General features: G+C 34.5%; 1 protein-coding gene across 7 annotated transcripts in view; it reads left to right on the plus strand.

The window, feature by feature from the left end:
• TSGA10 (testis specific 10) overlaps positions 1-16,576 on the plus strand; it is a 114,409-nt gene that overhangs the window by 21,652 nt on the left and 76,181 nt on the right. For 6 of the 7 annotated variants that reach the window (XR_006888848.1, XM_046663366.1, XM_046663363.1 and 3 more), the window contains exons 4-9: positions 4,643-4,708; positions 5,669-5,836; positions 6,481-6,636; positions 8,784-8,954; positions 9,045-9,122; positions 10,045-10,196. Coding sequence is in view for 6 of the 7 variants with exons in the window: in XM_046663363.1 (XP_046519319.1) it covers positions 4,643-4,708; positions 5,669-5,836; positions 6,481-6,636; positions 8,784-8,954; positions 9,045-9,122; positions 10,045-10,196 (791 nt within the window). In the remaining variant the exon portion in view is untranslated. The remainder of the gene's footprint in view (positions 1-4,642; positions 4,709-5,668; positions 5,837-6,480; positions 6,637-8,783; positions 8,955-9,044; positions 9,123-10,044; positions 10,197-16,576) is intronic. The other variant, XM_046663367.1, reaches the window with a different exon arrangement.

The following is a 16,576-nucleotide window of genomic DNA, read 5'->3' on the forward strand; positions in this document are numbered from 1 at the left end:
ATTGTAATTAAGATGATAGCCAGGCTGTGGTCATGGCTTGACTGGTACTGGAGAATTTCTTACTCAGGTGGCTGTTGGCTTTTGGCAGGAAGCCTCAGTTCCTTGCCAGGTGGATCTCTCCTTAGGGTTCCTTGATATTTTCTTCATGGCAGCTGGCTTCCCCCACGAGCCAGCGATCCAAGAGAGACAGCAAGGAGGAATCTGCAATGCCCGTTAGGCCCCAGTCTTAAAAAGTTACATACCATCCCTTCTTCCATATCCTGTTCGTCAGAAGTGTATCAGGTGTATACACTGGAAGGTGTATCAGAATTTGTGGACGTATTTTAAAACCACCATGACTATATATGCCTCCTTTTATCTTCTCATCTTGAGTTGTTTATCGTTCATGCCTTAATACAATGTTTCCTAGATAACCGAACATACTTTTTTGAAATATGAAAAAGCCAAATTGCAATTTTACCACGACTAGTTTCTTTGTACAGTTTACATTTCTAATTAACATAGGCCCCATTATTGGACTGGATCTCTGGTAGCCCTTGTCATCATTGTAACCTTTGTATGTGATTCAATCAAAAATATTTCAAAACCTACCATGTAGAAGCATAGTGTAAAGTCTATTAAAGTTTTTAACCCGCGCCCCCCATTTACTCCTTCTCTCTCTCCCCTGCTTTGTTTTTCACTGTGGCGTTTCCCTACTGCTTTTCCCCTCCCTCACTCTGCTCCAGCCACACTAGCCTCCTTACTAGTCCTTGGAATTTAGCAGACAGTCTTTTGCCTTATGATCTTTGCCATTGCTGTACCTTCTGCCTGGAATGTTCTTCTCCCAGATTTTTACGTGGTTGACTCTCTCCTTCCGTTAAGTCTTTGCTCAAAGGTCGCTTTTCACTGAGGACTTCCCCATTGCCTTATTTAAAATGCCAACCTATTTCTCCATAAACACTCCCAGTGTCCTTAACTCTGCCCTTTTTTTCTAATGTACTATATAATTTATTTGTTAGGTTTATTTTTTATTGCCTACCCCAGCTTGAATGTAAGGTCCTCAAAGGCAGGGATCTTTGTCTGTTTTGTTCACTTTTTTATCTCAAGTGCCTAGAACAGATGTGAATGCTCATTATATGTCTTTCTTTTTCTTTTTTTTATTGAGTTAATCATAGGTTACAATCTTGTGAAATTTCAGTTGTACATTAATGTTTGTCAGTCATGTTGTAGGTGCACCACTTCACCCTTTGTGCCCACCCCCCACCCCACCTTTCCCCTGGTAGCCACTAATCTGTTCTCTTTGTCCACATTTTTAAATTCCTCATATGAGTGCAGTCATACAGAGATTATCCTTCTCTAACTGGCTTATTTCACTTGACATAATTCCCTCAAGGTCCATCCATGTTATTGGAAATGGAATGATTTTGTTCTGTTTTGCAGCTGAGTAGTATTCCATTGTATATATATATATACCACATCTTCTTTATCCATTCATCTGTTGATGGGCACTTAGGTTGCTTCCATGTCTTGGCTATTGTAAATAATGCTGCAATGAACATTGGGGTGCATAGGACTTTCGGAATTGCTGACTTCAAGCTCTCTGGATAGATACCCAGTAGTGGAATAGCTGGGTCGTATGGTAGTTCTATTTTTAATCTTTTGAGGAATCTCCATACTGTTTTCCATAGTGGCTGCACCAGTTTGCATTCCCACCAGCAGTGTATGAGGGTTCCTTTTTCTCCACAACCTCTCCAACATTTGTTAATATTAGTTTTAGATATTTTTGTCATTCTAATGGGTGTAAGGTGATATCTTAGTGTAGTTTTGATTTGTATTTCCATGATGATCAGCAATGATGAACATCTGTTCCTGTGCCTATTGGCCATCCGTATATCTTCTTTGGAGAAATGTCTGTTCATGTCTCCAGCCCATTTTTTGATCGGGTTGTTTGATTTTTTTGTTGTGAGAGTTCTTTATATATTATGGATATTAAGCCTTTGTCAGATATATGACTTGCAAATATTTTTTCCCAGTTAGTGGGTTGTTTTTTTGTTTCAATCCTCTTTTCCTTTGCCTTGAAGAAGCTCTTTAGTCTGATGACGTCCCATTTGTTTATTCTTTCTATTGTTTCCCTTGTCTGAGAAGACATGGTGTCTGAAAAGATCCTTTTAATACTGATGTCAAAGAGTGTACTGTCTACCTTTTCTTTTAGAAGCCTTATGGTTTCAGGTCTCACCTTTAGGTCTTTGATCCATTTTGAGTTTATTTTGGTGAATGGTGAAAAAGAATGATCAATTTTCATTCTTTTACGTATGGCTTTCCAGTTTTCTCAGCACCATTTGTTGAAAAGACTTTCTTTTCTCCATTGTATGCCCTCAGCTCCTTTGTCGAAGATAAGCTGTCCATAGATGTGTGGTTTTATTTCTGGGCTTTCAGTTCTGTTCCATTGATCTATGCATCTGTTTTTGTACCAGTACCATGCTGTTTTCATTACTGTAGCTTTGTAGTATGCTTTGAAGTCAGGGATTGTGATGCCTCCTGTTTTGTTCTTTTTTCTCAGGATTGCTTTAGCAATTTGGGGTCTTTTGTTGCCCCATGTGAATTTTAGGATTCTTTGTTCTAATTCTGTAAAGAATGTCATTGGGATTCTGATTGGGATGGCATTGAATCTGTAGATTGCTTTAGGTAGAAAGGACATTTTAACTATGTTTATTCTTCCAATCCATGTACATGGAATGTCTTTTCATCTTCTTATGTCATCATCCAGTTCTCTCAGAAAGGCCTTGCAATTTTCATTATATAGGTCCTTCACTTCCTTAGTTAAATTTACCCTGAGGTATTTTATTCTTTTTGTTGCGATTGTGAATGGTATTGTGTTCTTGAGTTCTTCTTCTGTTAGCTCGTTATTAGAATATAGAAATGCTACTGATTTATGCAAATTGATTTTATACCCTGCAACTTTCCTGTAGTTGTTGGTTACTTCTAAGAGTTTTCCAATGGATTCTTTGGGGTTTTCTATATATAAGATCATGTCGTCTGCAAACAGTGAGAGTTTCACTTCTTCCCTCCCTATTTGGATTCCTTTTATTCCTTTTTCTTGCCTGATTGCTCTGGCCAGGACCTCCAGTACTATGTTAAATAAGAGTGGTGATAGAGGGCATCCTTGTCTCGTTCCTGTTTTCAGGGGGATGGTGCTCAGTTTTTGCCCATTGAGTATGATGTTGGCTGTGGGTTTGTCATTCATTATATGTTTTTCAAATGACACAATCACTGTCTGACGTATATTTTATGTTTATCTTTTGTCTTTCTCTTTTCACCTAGAATGTAAGCTCCATGAAGGCAGAGATTTTTGTCTATTTTATTCACTGCTATACCCAGCATATAACACAATGTCAGGCACGTAGTAGGTCCTCATTAAACAATTGTCAAATAAATGAAAACACTAGGTTAGCATCTTTTCATTTGGGCCAGTTATAATTTTGTTTTTCAGACTGGAATCAGCATTGTTTTTATCTTTATAAAAGTGATACATGTTTATTATAAAGATTTCAGGACATATTAAAAGACTATATTGAAGAAAATATCCTTCATAAACAGACCTTGCCATACCTAGATATAATCTATGTTCCTCAGTTTGCATATTATTGGTTATGTTCCATCTGTATCTAGGATATGTGTGTATAAATTTATATTTTAGAAGAATGTGTCATACTAGATAAAATTTTTGGCAGTGTGAGTTTTTATACTTAATTTAATATGGACATCTTTATGCATAATTCAGTATAGATCCATTTCTCTTTAGTGTCTACATAGTAGTATAAATTAAAGCATTGAAAATTGTCCAGAACTACATATATGCTTATCCAAACTGTACTTAAGTTTTCTTCCAAACCATAACACTACTGAATATTTCATAGACTAAAATATGACTGCCAGAAAAATCTTAGAAAAGAGCTTTGGTCTAAAGAACAAATGAGAAGTAATTCCAGAAAATTCTTATTGTAAATATAGCAGGTAAGATCAGGAGACATTTTAGTTTAGAATAGTGAGGGAGAGATTTATAAACTGAGAAATTCATTAAACTAATATGCCAACTTTTAGCCCAGAGCTTTACAGCTTTGTATAAAAAACATAGTCACTGTACTCTAGGAACATACAGTCTAGTCATATACTAAATATATGACTATAGATAGCTATATGCTAAGACTGGGTATGTTCTACATCATAAAATTGGTACAAAATATTTTGTGGGTTGGATTGAACTAAACTATTAAAAGAGTTCAGAGGAGAAAGCAGTCACTTCTAATGCTGGTCATTTTGGAAAACTTCTTTTCTCCTAGTAATTCTTTTATTTCCTCCCTATTGTCATCTTCAGAATTATAATTAGTATTAACATTTTGTTCTAGTTTGTAGGGATTAATTTGGTAAAATATAATCAATATTGTATATAAAATTGTATAATTTAGAGGAACTTCTATATTTTGTCCTTTTACCATCAAAGGTACGTCAACATGAAGGGGTAGATTATCTTTTCTTTCATGAAATATTCACTGTCTGCATGTTTTATTTTTAAGTGGCTTCTTTTTTTTGATGCTCTTTTTCCAGTTAAATCAGTTTACACATTTTTAGTCTAAATAAGAGTTTTTTCTGGCTTGCTTTTTAGATTGAACTCATTTGCCAGCAAAATAATATAATAGTATTGGAAGATACAGTAAAAAGGCTTAGATCTGTAAGTACATTTTTCATAAATACGTGTTCAAGAATCATTTTTATTTGGTTAGTAAGACTACAAAAATTGTATATATATTTTGGCTCTCATACCTTTTGTGAACAATAAAAAATATTTATTTTCTAAAATCAGCATTCTCTGCCTGGTGCACAGGAATACTCCCATCTATAAGAGTGATGCTTTTTCTTGCTCCATTTCATCATCACTCCTTTCTTTCTCAGAAGTGGAGAGAACTGTTGGTTGGTTTTATTAATGCTCTTAACTGTTTCTTGATTTAAAATGATGACTGTGAGTAATTTAATCTTCAAAATATAAGATGCATTTGTCTATATATTAACTCTTATTCCTCTTAGTAATAATATTTTTGTCATAAATTTTGTTACCTAACTCTGAGTAATGTGTTTTCTTTATCTAACAATGTGAAATGAAAACTGTTCTGTTTAGACATTTAAAATATTTGAAATACACTGTCTGAAAGTATATTTGTAAGAGAAATGTTGTAAGAGAAATGTTTATAAATATATTAAAGTGAATGGGAATGCACTTGAAAGTGCATACAAATATGGAATATCCAGCATTAACTGAATTTATTCGTTGATTGAACAATTATTGAACAAAAATTAGATGTTATGAATAGATGCTTCAATGGTAACATACAAGTTTTCCTAAGCAAATTGATTACATTTCTAGGGCTTGTACTAAATCTGTGGACATTTCTAGCCTTTCTGAAATTTCTTTACCATTTTTTCTTTAAAATTACTGAGTAAATTTAGAGTCTTTCAGTTAATGAAAATATAGTACGTTCAGAAATGCTGGAAAGGAAAGGTTTTTGAAAAAGAATTACTTTTAAAATACCAAATTTACTCTTTTTAAGGATGCTATTTATTTTTGAGTTTCATTTAGAAAATGATGCTATAGTTTAGCTTGAAATAATGGCCTAATTTTTTCCTCCTTGGCAAGATAATTTTAGAGACTGAAAAAGCACAAAATAAATCTCCTTCCAGACTTGATTCCTTTGTCAAGACTTTAGAAGCAGACAGAGATTACTATAAGAGTGAAGCTCAAAACTTGAGAAAGATGATGAGAAGTAGATCTAAAAGTCCAAGACGCCCGTCTCCAACTTCCAGGGTAGGTTTTGGAAATTTATAAATATTTTGGAGTTTGTTGCTCAAACACTGAGTTTTATTCTTTGATTTACCTAATCTGGAAATCATTCCTTTTGATTTGACTTGAATTGCTTTATCAAAGAGGTTGGGAGACAGAGGTCTCTGATAGCACAGTGGACCATCAAAATTGGTTCTTTATCCCCAGCATTAGTGATAATTGGGAGATAATCAGACAGAAGTGAAGCAATTTGGGATGAAACGGTTTGAAGGAGGCAGGTTTTTTTTTTTTTTTTAAAGATTTTTTTATTTTTTCCTTTTTCTCCCCAAAGCCCCCCGGTACATAGTTGTATATTCTTTGTTGTGGGTCTTTCTAGTTGTGGCATGTGGGACGCTGCCTCAGCGTGGTTTGATGAGCAGTGTCATGTCCGCGCCCAGGATTTGAACCAACGAAACACTGGGCCCCTGCAGCGGAGTGCGCGAACTTAAGCGCTCAGCCACAGGGCCAGCCCCTGAAGGAGGCAGTTTTTTAACTCTCTTTTTCATCATTTCCTTTCATTATATGGTCATACTTGCTTGAGTAGAGATTGTGTCTTGCCATCAGTAGCACTTTTCTATTAGCACCACATGTCAAAGAAGAATTTCAAATTTTTAATGTAATAATTGTAGGGTACAAACTGTGATGTAGAGCTTCTGAAGACAACAAGAGACCGAGAAGAACTTAAGTGCATGCTGGAAAAATATGAGCGTCATTTGGCAGAAATTCAGGGTAATGTCAAGGTTCTTACATCTGAGAGAGACAAGACCTTTCTTCTTTATGAACAGGTAAACATGAATAAATAAACAAAATATGTAAGTGATAACATTCAATTCTAGAGGTATGTAGTTCTTTAAGTTTTATATGAATGCTTAAATCTGCCCATCAAGTTAATCTAACATTTGGGAATTACATTTATTCTAAAGATATTCTTAATGAAATGTAATGTATTTCCAATGTAATAAATGTGTGTGTGCACACACACATATATATTATCTCCATATCCAAAAAAGATCATGTACTTGCATAGAAACAGTCTAATTTTTGGAATAAGAAATGGGGAAAGTGTTAAATGATAGAGTGTAGTGAGTTCAAGGTAAAATGATTTGATTTGGGGCTTTAAAAATGCTGACACATCACTTTGATATACTGTCAGTCACGTTAGGAACTGCCATATAATTTGCTTAATTTTAGAGTGTAAAATGAGTTTGTAGTTTCTCTATTTTTAGCTTAAAATTGTGTAATACTTATTAATCAGATAACTTCTTTACTCAACAAATATTAAACCCCATAAATCACCAACATAATTTCTTTTAAAAATATCAAATTGTATTAAGAAAAGTAGCAACTGTGCAGGGTTCTGGGGTTGCTGTTCTAAGGGATACAAAAAATGATAAGACACAGATCCTGTTTTCTCTGTTTGCAGTCTAGTTGGGGAGGTAAAGTATATTGTTTTGTATTTAGTTTTTGTTACTTTAGCATAAGTTAGTCTAGAAGATATTGTAAGAAATAAAAGAAATGGGCATTTTTAGTATGGTGATCAAGGAAGCCTTTGCTAGATGATGTGAAGTGTGAGTCCTGAAGGACGAATGGGGTTTCTCTTATCTTGAAAGGGGTAAGAAGAAACCTTCTAGACTAATGTAATGGTGTGAGGCAAAAGATAAAAGCAGGAAAATCAATAGATAAAGGGATCAGTTCATGACTAGAATAGAAGGTATGTGCCAGTGGAGAAAGGAGCAGCTAAGGTTTAAGAGGTAGACTGACTAGAGCAGGAGTCTGTAAACTTTTTCTTTAAAGACCCAGATAATAAATATCTTGGGCCTTGCAGACCAAGTGATCTCTGTCACAGCTGTTCAATTCTGTTGTTGTAACATGCAAGCAGGCATAGACAATACACAAATAGATGAGTTGGGTTGTATTACAAAAAAAATTGATTTATGGATCCTGAAGTTTGTATGTCATATCATTTTTGCCTATCATGAAATAGTCTTCTTTTGATTTTTTCAACCATTTAAAAATGTAAAAAATATTCTCAGCTTACAAACCTAGAAGAAACAGGCAAGCTGGATTTACCCGCTTCTGGACTAAATGGTAGAGGCTGTTCAATAGGCCTTGTAAGGGCTTTATACTTTGCTTTATAAGCAGTAGGCAGCCACGTGCATGGCTGAAGGCAGGGGAGAAAGAGCCAGTGGAAAGGGTGCTATTCAAGATGAGAGGAAATAATTAATTGAGTCACGGATATCTTAGAAGACACTTCAAGAGATGAGGTCCAGGATTCTGGTGAAGGCTTAGCTATGGAAATTGGGAGGTGATACATCTTTCTCTGAGACTTGGAGACCAGCTCAATAGATAGTGATGAAAATCGAGAGGAAGGAAGATAAGGGACTTAGACAGCAAAGAAGGATATGAAATCATCTGCAGGTGTGGAATAGCTTTGGGATGGAGGATGGTTGAACAAGTGTGTAGAGAGTATATTAGGTTGTCAGTAAGGATTAGCGGGCCTTTCTGTCAAGGTATAAAAGTAGCCAGAACATGGAAATGGCATCTACATATATAGAAAGACTGGAACACTATGACAATATCTATTAAACCAGTATTCTGCCTGCAGTGAGCTGAGTTCAAATTTATATCGCAAAATGGATGGACTATATCATATATATTTCTTAGTAAAACATTCTCTCTTGGAGTGACTGCCTCCAAATTAATTTTTAAAAAATTTTTGCAAAGATACTGGAAAGCAAATTTGTATACATTCAGTTACATTTTGGGGATATCATTTGCTTTATTTGTATAAACTCATTAAAAATTATACCATTACCCTGCTGCATGCATGTTAATATAGGTTTGCATTTTAACTGGCTGGATATAAGATAGTTACCTTTATGTCTGTCTAAAGCTTGTTAAGTAGGAATCTATCTATATGTTTAAATAATAGGCACAGGAGGAAATTGCCCGACTTCGAAGAGAAATGATGAAAAGCTGTAAGTCTCCTAAATCAACAACAGCACATGCCATCCTCCGACGGGTGGAGACTGAAAGAGATGTAGCCTTCACTGATTTACGAAGAATGACCACAGAACGAGATAGTCTGAGGGAAAGGCTAAAGGTTTGAAAGAATTTTTTCTGTATGAACATATGTGAAACACAAATGCAATGACATTGAAAGCACTGTGTTTTGTTTTTGTTTTTTAAACAGATTGCCCAAGAGACAGCATTTAATGAGAAGGCTCATTTGGAACAAAGGATAGAGGAGCTGGAGTGTACAGTTCATAACGTAAAGAAAAATCACTTTTGTGCTGTGGGCTATAAACTGTCAATGGCTTCTCCCTTTCCCCTTTCTCTGTGGTCAGAGAAGAAGTTCTTTTATTTTTCTAAGATAGTGTTTATAAGCCTAAAATATTTAAGGTTATATATATCGTGAATTATCGCTTTTTCATTGTTTATTTCCTTCTAAAAGATGTGAGTAAAGTCTTTTTTCTGTTAGGTTGGAAAGTGTGTTCTTTTTAGAAAACCATTAGGGATGCATTCTCTGGGACTTTAGCAACTTTCTCATCTCCCTATTTCATTGAAGATAGCATTGCCAGATACAGAGAAAATGGCTTATTCTACCTAAAGAGTACATAGAGTAAATTACGGAGAAATAAAAATTAATGAGAAAAATATATTTAAACTGCATTTAAAGCTTTTTATTTATCCAGGATTTAAGATGCTATGAATGTATGAGATGTTATTATATAAATAGCATTAAGGGAATTTGACTTTCTATTACCAAATTTAATTGAATATATTTATAAATTCATCTATATTATGTTGTTATAATAAGTAAAAAATAGCAGGAGAAAAACAATTTTTTTCATGCTCCCACGTTATATGTGTAATTTTTTAATGTTGTGCAACATATAAGAAATCCCTTTACAAATAGGATATGTATGCTATAGTCAAATTGAACCAGATTGAAAATGTGGATTGATTTACTGTGATAGGCTTTATAGAAAAGCCGCACAGTGGCTTGTGCTTGTTCCTACTCCACAGTACCTTGTCTGTATAACCTCCCACAGCGTTCAAGTCTAATCTGATCATCGCATTGTGTAAATCTTATCATATACCACAGTTTATACAGAGAAAGGACATCTCTTTAGGAAGGTTACTAAGACTTTTTTAGTGATGGCAGTAACCTTGTCATTCTGCTTGTATAGCTTGATGATGAACGTATGGAGCAAATGTCAAATATGACTTTGATGAAGGAAACCATAACCACTGTGGAAAAAGAAATGAAATCACTAGCAAGAAAGGCAATGGATACCGAAAGTGAACTTGGCAGACAAAAAGCAGAGAATAATTCTTTGAGGTAAATTAAATTACCTTTAAATAACTAATAGTTTACTATAACTAATAGCTCTGCTTTTTGTAGTGTATTTAATAATGATAATTAACTTATTTGTTAACTTTAATTTTTGGGAGGATTGTTACAAAGTAGTTATGGAAACCTTAGCATGCATTAAATGATTTCCCCAAGATCAATCACAGACTGGTAATGCCACACTTAACTAGGAATCAAGCTTCTAGTAATCTTAATCTCACATTTGCAGAAAGCCTAAATCTTTATGGGAAATAGCTTTTACAAAGCCCTTCTGGGTACAGAGCATATTTGACTTTGGTATTTGGTTGTTGAATTTACCTTTGTAACTTTAAATTATGTTCTGGGATCTGAACAGTGTAAGAATGCACAAGGAACAAATTTGACAGTAGCTTAGAAAAAAGTGGTGTAGAATATAACTAAATGTCATAGGAGAGAAATAGGAACATGTAATGGAACTTCTATTAATTGAATGCCAAGTACCGTGCTTAGCCCTTCCTACATACCAGTGTAGCAGCAGAAAAAATTCCAAATAAAGCAACCTCCAGGCACTAAGTATAGAGGAGTAAGTTTTGAAGACGCCCATGTTAGTGATCTTACCTTTAATATCTGTTGATGTGAGAAATAGAGGTTCTACAGATTCCTTAAGGTTGAATTTCAGTGCGTCTATGAACTTTTGAGAAACAGTAGTTCATATGAGTATGAAATATATTATTAAGTCTATAGATAATACTTGGTTCACATATGGGTTCCCAGAATCCCCTCTTTGATCTTTCATAAACTGGAATCACTTGTCAGGACAGATAATCACTCAGATTCTTTCCCTTCATTTATTTTTTTTAATTTCCTGTTTAAAAGGATATTGCAAGCTCAGGTAAAATTAAAAAAAATAAAATAACAACGAAAGAAAAGTTTGGAACATAGAGAAAAGTGTAAAGAAAACTTAAATCACCTGTGATTTCATAATCCAGAGAAAACTAGTAATGTAGATCTGTTTCTAACCAGAAATATTTCTATCTCTGTGTCTATAAGCTTTCTCTGTAATTGACGTCACCTTATATTAAGTTAAATATTTGGCCAATTTCACTTAATTGTATACCATAAGCATTTTCCCATGTCATTAGAAGTTCTTTGAAATCATTTTAGTGGTTATTAAAATATTCTAACAGATGTATAATAATTTGGAAGGTTTTTTTGTGTACGTTTGTTTTCTTTTAACAGTATTATTAAAGTATGATTGACATATATACTGTAACTGCACATATTTAAAGTGTTCAATTGGTAAGTTTTGACATATGTATGTACCTGTAAAACCATCACCACAATCAAAATAGTGGCTCTATCCATCACTCCCAAAAGTATCCTCATGCCCCTCTGTAACCTCTCCCCTACCCTGCCAAACCCTGGGCAACTGATTTGCTTTCTACCAGAGATTTGTTTAGATTTTCTAAAATATTATTTACATGAAATAATACAGGATAAATTCTTTTGTTGGGCTCTTTTCACTCAGCATAATTATTTTGAGATTTATCCATGTTGTCACATATAATCAATAGTTTAATCCTTTCTATTGCTGAGTAGTATTCCATCATATGAATATACTGCTAGACATTTTGATTATTTCCAGTTTGGGGCTATAACAAAACCATTATGAACATTCTTATATGAGTCTTCGTATGAAGATATGCTTTTATTTCTTTTAAATAAATACCTAGGAGTAGAGTGACTGAGTCATCTAATGGATATATGTTTAACCTTCAAAGAAACCATTAAACTGTTTTCTAGAGTGGTTATACTATTTTATTTTACATTTGCACCAGCAGTGTATGAGTGTTCCAGTTGTTACATATCCTCACCAACATTTGGTATGCAGTATCTTTTAATTTTAGCCATTCTGATAGGTATGTATTAGGGTTTTAATTTGCCTTCCCTAATCACTAATTGATTTTGAGCATCTTCTCATGTGCTTATGTGCCATACATATATCTTCTTAGTGTCTGTTCACATCTTTTGCACAATTTTATTGAGTTGTTTATATTAAGTTGTAAAGGTCCTTTCTATATTCTAGATATAAATCCTTGTCAGGTGTATGTTTTGCAAATATTTTCTCCCAATCTGTGGCTTGCCTTTTTATTTCCTTAATAGCGTCTTTTAAAAAGAGAATGTTTTTGATTTTGATTAAATGAAGTTTATTGATTTTTTAAAATTTATATCCAGCTTTTCGTGTTCTTTTAAAGAAATCACTGTCAAGCCTAAGGTCACCAAGATTTTTCTCCTATGTTTTCTTCTAGGAGTTTTATTGTTTTTGTTCCTATATTTAAATCTATGATCCATTTCAAGTTAATTTTTGTATATAGCACAATTTTTTTATATAGATCTAAGTTCACTTTTCTTGCATATGGATATCCAGTTGTTCCAGCACCATTTGTTGAACAACTATCCTTTCTACCCTGCATTGTTCTGCACCTTTGTAGAAAGTCAGTTGTCCATATGAGAGTAGGTCTCTTTCTTGATTATCTATTTTGTTCAGTGAATTAGTTATATATCTTGATGCCAGTACTATACTCCTCATTACTTTGGGGTTTTTTTTGTCTTCAAATTAGCTAGTGTTAATCCTCGAACTTTGTTGTTTCTCAAAGTTGCCTTGGCTATTCTATTTTCTTTGCATTTTGTTTTAATTTCAGAATTGGTTTCACAAGGTACGCAAAAAAGTCTGCTTGGGAATTAGATTGGAATTGGGGAAAAATGACGTCTAAAGAATATCAAGTGTACCCGCTCATGAACGCAGTGTATCTCTCTATTTCTTTAGGTCTTTAATTTCCCTCAGCAGTGTTTTGTAGTTTTTAGTGTACAGGTCTTGCCTTCTTCTGTCAGACTTATCCCTAAATATATCCTATTTTTTGATGCTGTTGTAAATGGAATTTTAAAATTTCACTTTGATTGTTTACTTCTTGTATATGAAAATAGAATTGTTTTTAAAAATAAAAATTTGTATTTATGGAGCTGGCCCCATGGTACACTCTGCTTTTGTGGCCCATGTTACAGGTTCTCCTGGGCGCAGATCATGCTGTGGCAGCAACCACATGCAAGATAGTGGAAGACTGGAACATATGTTAGCTCAGGGCAGATCTTCCTCAGCAAAAAAAGAGGAAGATTGGCAACAGATAATTAGCTGAAGGCAAGTCTTCCTCAGGAAAAAAAATAAAGTTTGTATTTTAGAACAGTTTTAAAATACAGAAAATTTGTGAAAATAGTAGAGTTTCTACGTATCTCATACCCAATTTCCTCTGTTATTAACGTCTTGCATTAGTGTGGTACATTTATTACCATTAATCAGTATTGATACATAGTTATTAATTAAAGTCCATACTTTATTCAGATCTCCTTAGTTTCTCCCTAATGTCCTTTTTCTGTTCCAGGATCCCATCCAGGACACCACATTACATTTAGTTGTCGTGTGTCCTTAGTCTTCTCTTGGCTATGACAGTCTCAGACTTTCCTTGTTTTTCATGACCTTGACAGTTTTGAGGAATACTGATTAGGTATTTTGTAACATGTCTCTCAGTTGGGGTTTGTCTGATGTTTTTCTCATGATTAGACTGGGTAATCTGTTTCTGAAAGAAAGATCACAGAGGTAAAGTGCCATTTTAGGGTACATATATATCCAGGGTATCATGGATACATACTATCAATATGATTTATCGGTGTTGATTTTGACCTTGGTCACCTGCCTGAGGTAATGTTTGCCTTTTCCAGAATGTCATATAATTGAAATCATATAGTACAGCCTTTTCAGGCTGGCTTCTTTCACTTAGCAATGTGCATTTAACATTCATCCATGTCTTTTTGTACCTTGATAGCTCATTTTTTCTTACCATTGAATAATATTCTGTCGTTTGTATGTACTGGAGTGTGTATATCCATGCATCTATTGAAGACATCCTGATTGCTTCCGCTTTTTGGCAATTATGAATAAAGCTGCTATAAATTTTCACATGCTGGTTTTTGTGTGGACATAAGTTTTCAAATCAGTTCAGTAAATACCTAGGAGCACAATTGCTGAATCATGTAGTAAAACTATATTAGCTTTATAAGAAACTGCCAAACTCTCTTCCAAAATGACTGTACTATTTTACATTCCCATCGTAATCAGTGAGAGTTTCTGTTGCTCCACATCCTTGGCAACATTTGATATTGTCAGATTTTTGTGATTTAGCTATTATAATAAGTGTGTAGTGGTATCTCATTGTTTTAATTTGTAATTCTCTAATGAGATGATGTGTGGAGCATCTTTTCATATTGTTATATGCCACCTGTATATCTTCTTTGGTGAGGTGTCTCTTTAGATCTTTTGCTCATTTTTCATTTGTTCACTTATTGTTGAGTTTTAAGAATTTTTTGTATATTTTGGATATGTGTTCCTATCAGATATGTGTTTTGCAAATATATTATCCCAGTCTGCATCTTGTCTTTTCATCCTTTTAAGAGTGTCTTTTCCAGAGCAGAAATTTTAAATTTTGATAAAGTTCAGCTTACCAACATTTTCTTTCATGGATTGTGTTTTTGGTGTTGTATTTAAAAACTCATCACCAATCCCAAGGGCACATATTTTTCTCCTATGTTTTCTTCTAGAAGTTGTATAGTTTTGCCTTTTATACTTAAGGTCAGTGATCTATGTTGAGTTAATTTTTGTGAAAGATGTAATGTCTGTATCTCAGTTCACTTAATTTGCATATGGACATCTTAAAATGATTCTAGCGCCATGTGTTGGAAGACTGTCCTTTCTCTGTTGTTTTTGCTTCTTTGTCAAAGAGCATTTGTCTGTATTTGTGTGGGCCTATTTCTGGGCTCTCCATTCTGCTCCATTGATCTATTTTGTTTATTCTTTTGCCAAACTATGCTGTCTTGTGGGTCTTTTGTCTGTTCTGTGTAAACTTTAGAATCAGTTTGTCAGTATCCATAAGTTGGCTTTCTAGGATTTTAATTAGGTTTGCATTGAATCTATAGATCAAGTTGTAAGAATTGACATCTTAACATTATGGAGTGTTTTAATCCATGAACATAGAATATTTCTCCATTTATCTAGATCTTTGATTTCTTTCATCACTCTTTTGCATTCTTTGCATATAGATACTGTACATTAATTTTGGAAAGTCCTAGGCCATTATTACTTCAGATACTTCTTACGCTCTTGTTCTTTTTTCTCCTTCTGATATATCAGTTGTATCCACAGTTCTTGGACGTTCTGTTCTGGTTTTTTTCGTTCTTTTTTCTCTTTGAATTTCAGTTTGGAAAGTCTTTTGTTTTAAGTTTCTTATTTATTTGTGTATTAGTTTTTTTTTTGAGGAAGATTAGTCCTGAGCTAACGTCTGTGCCCATCTTCCTCTGTTTTATATGTGGGACGCCTGCCACAGCATGGCTTGATGAACAATGCGTAGGTCCGTGCCCAGGATCCGAGCCGGCGAACCCTAGGCCACTAAAGCGGAGCGTGCGAATTTAACTGCTACACCACTGGGCCAGCATCAGTTTGGAAAGTTTTCATTGACCTGTCTTTGAGCTCAATGATATATCCTTGAATATGTCCAGACTGCTAATGAGCCCATCAAGGCATTCATTTTTGTCACAACATTTTGCTTTCTAACATTTCCTTTTGATTCTCTCAGTTTCCATTTCTCCTTTTACGTTACCCACTTGTTACTGCATGTTGTCTACTTTTTCCATTAGTGCCCTTAATCCTAGTTGTTTAAAACTTTCTGTCTGATAATTCCCATGTCTATGCTGTATGTGAGTCTGGTTTTGATCCTTCAGACTGGTTTTGCTCGACTTTTGGCATGCCTTGTAATTTTTTGTTGAAAGCCAGACATATTGTATTGAGTATTAGTTAATTGAGGTAAGTAGGCGTTTAGTGAGAATGTTTATGTTAATCTGGCTAGTTGAGTTGTCTTCAGTGTTTGTTGTAGCTGTAGGTGCCAGGGTCTTCAAATCTATTTTGATTTTTGTTTCTTCTCTTGACTTTAGGCTTCCCTATGTACTCCTTCTCAGTTAGTCTGTATTTTGCAGCTCTTTCAGTTGTAATTCACTGTGATTATCCTGGACTCTGGTTAGTGTGGTGGTTAGGTGAGGGGGAACATGTTCTATACTCTCATACTTAAATCTCAGCCTTTAGTGAGCCTGCGTCTCTTGGCTGTGATATTTGCAAGTGTTTTTCCAGTGGTGTAACTGATGTTTTTTCACCCACTTATGTGAAATAGGAAGGCTGGAAAGAGTGAAGTGGAAGGAATGCCTTTCTCCAGCTAGGATAAGGTGCTGGTAAAGTCTTCACTTGAAGAGTAAGCTTCTATTATGGAGAATGCTCTGGGCATATTTCACAA

The sequence above is a fragment of the Equus quagga genome, chromosome 5, assembly GCF_021613505.1.
Source record: "Equus quagga isolate Etosha38 chromosome 5, UCLA_HA_Equagga_1.0, whole genome shotgun sequence".
Taxonomy (NCBI): Eukaryota; Metazoa; Chordata; class Mammalia; order Perissodactyla; family Equidae; genus Equus; species Equus quagga.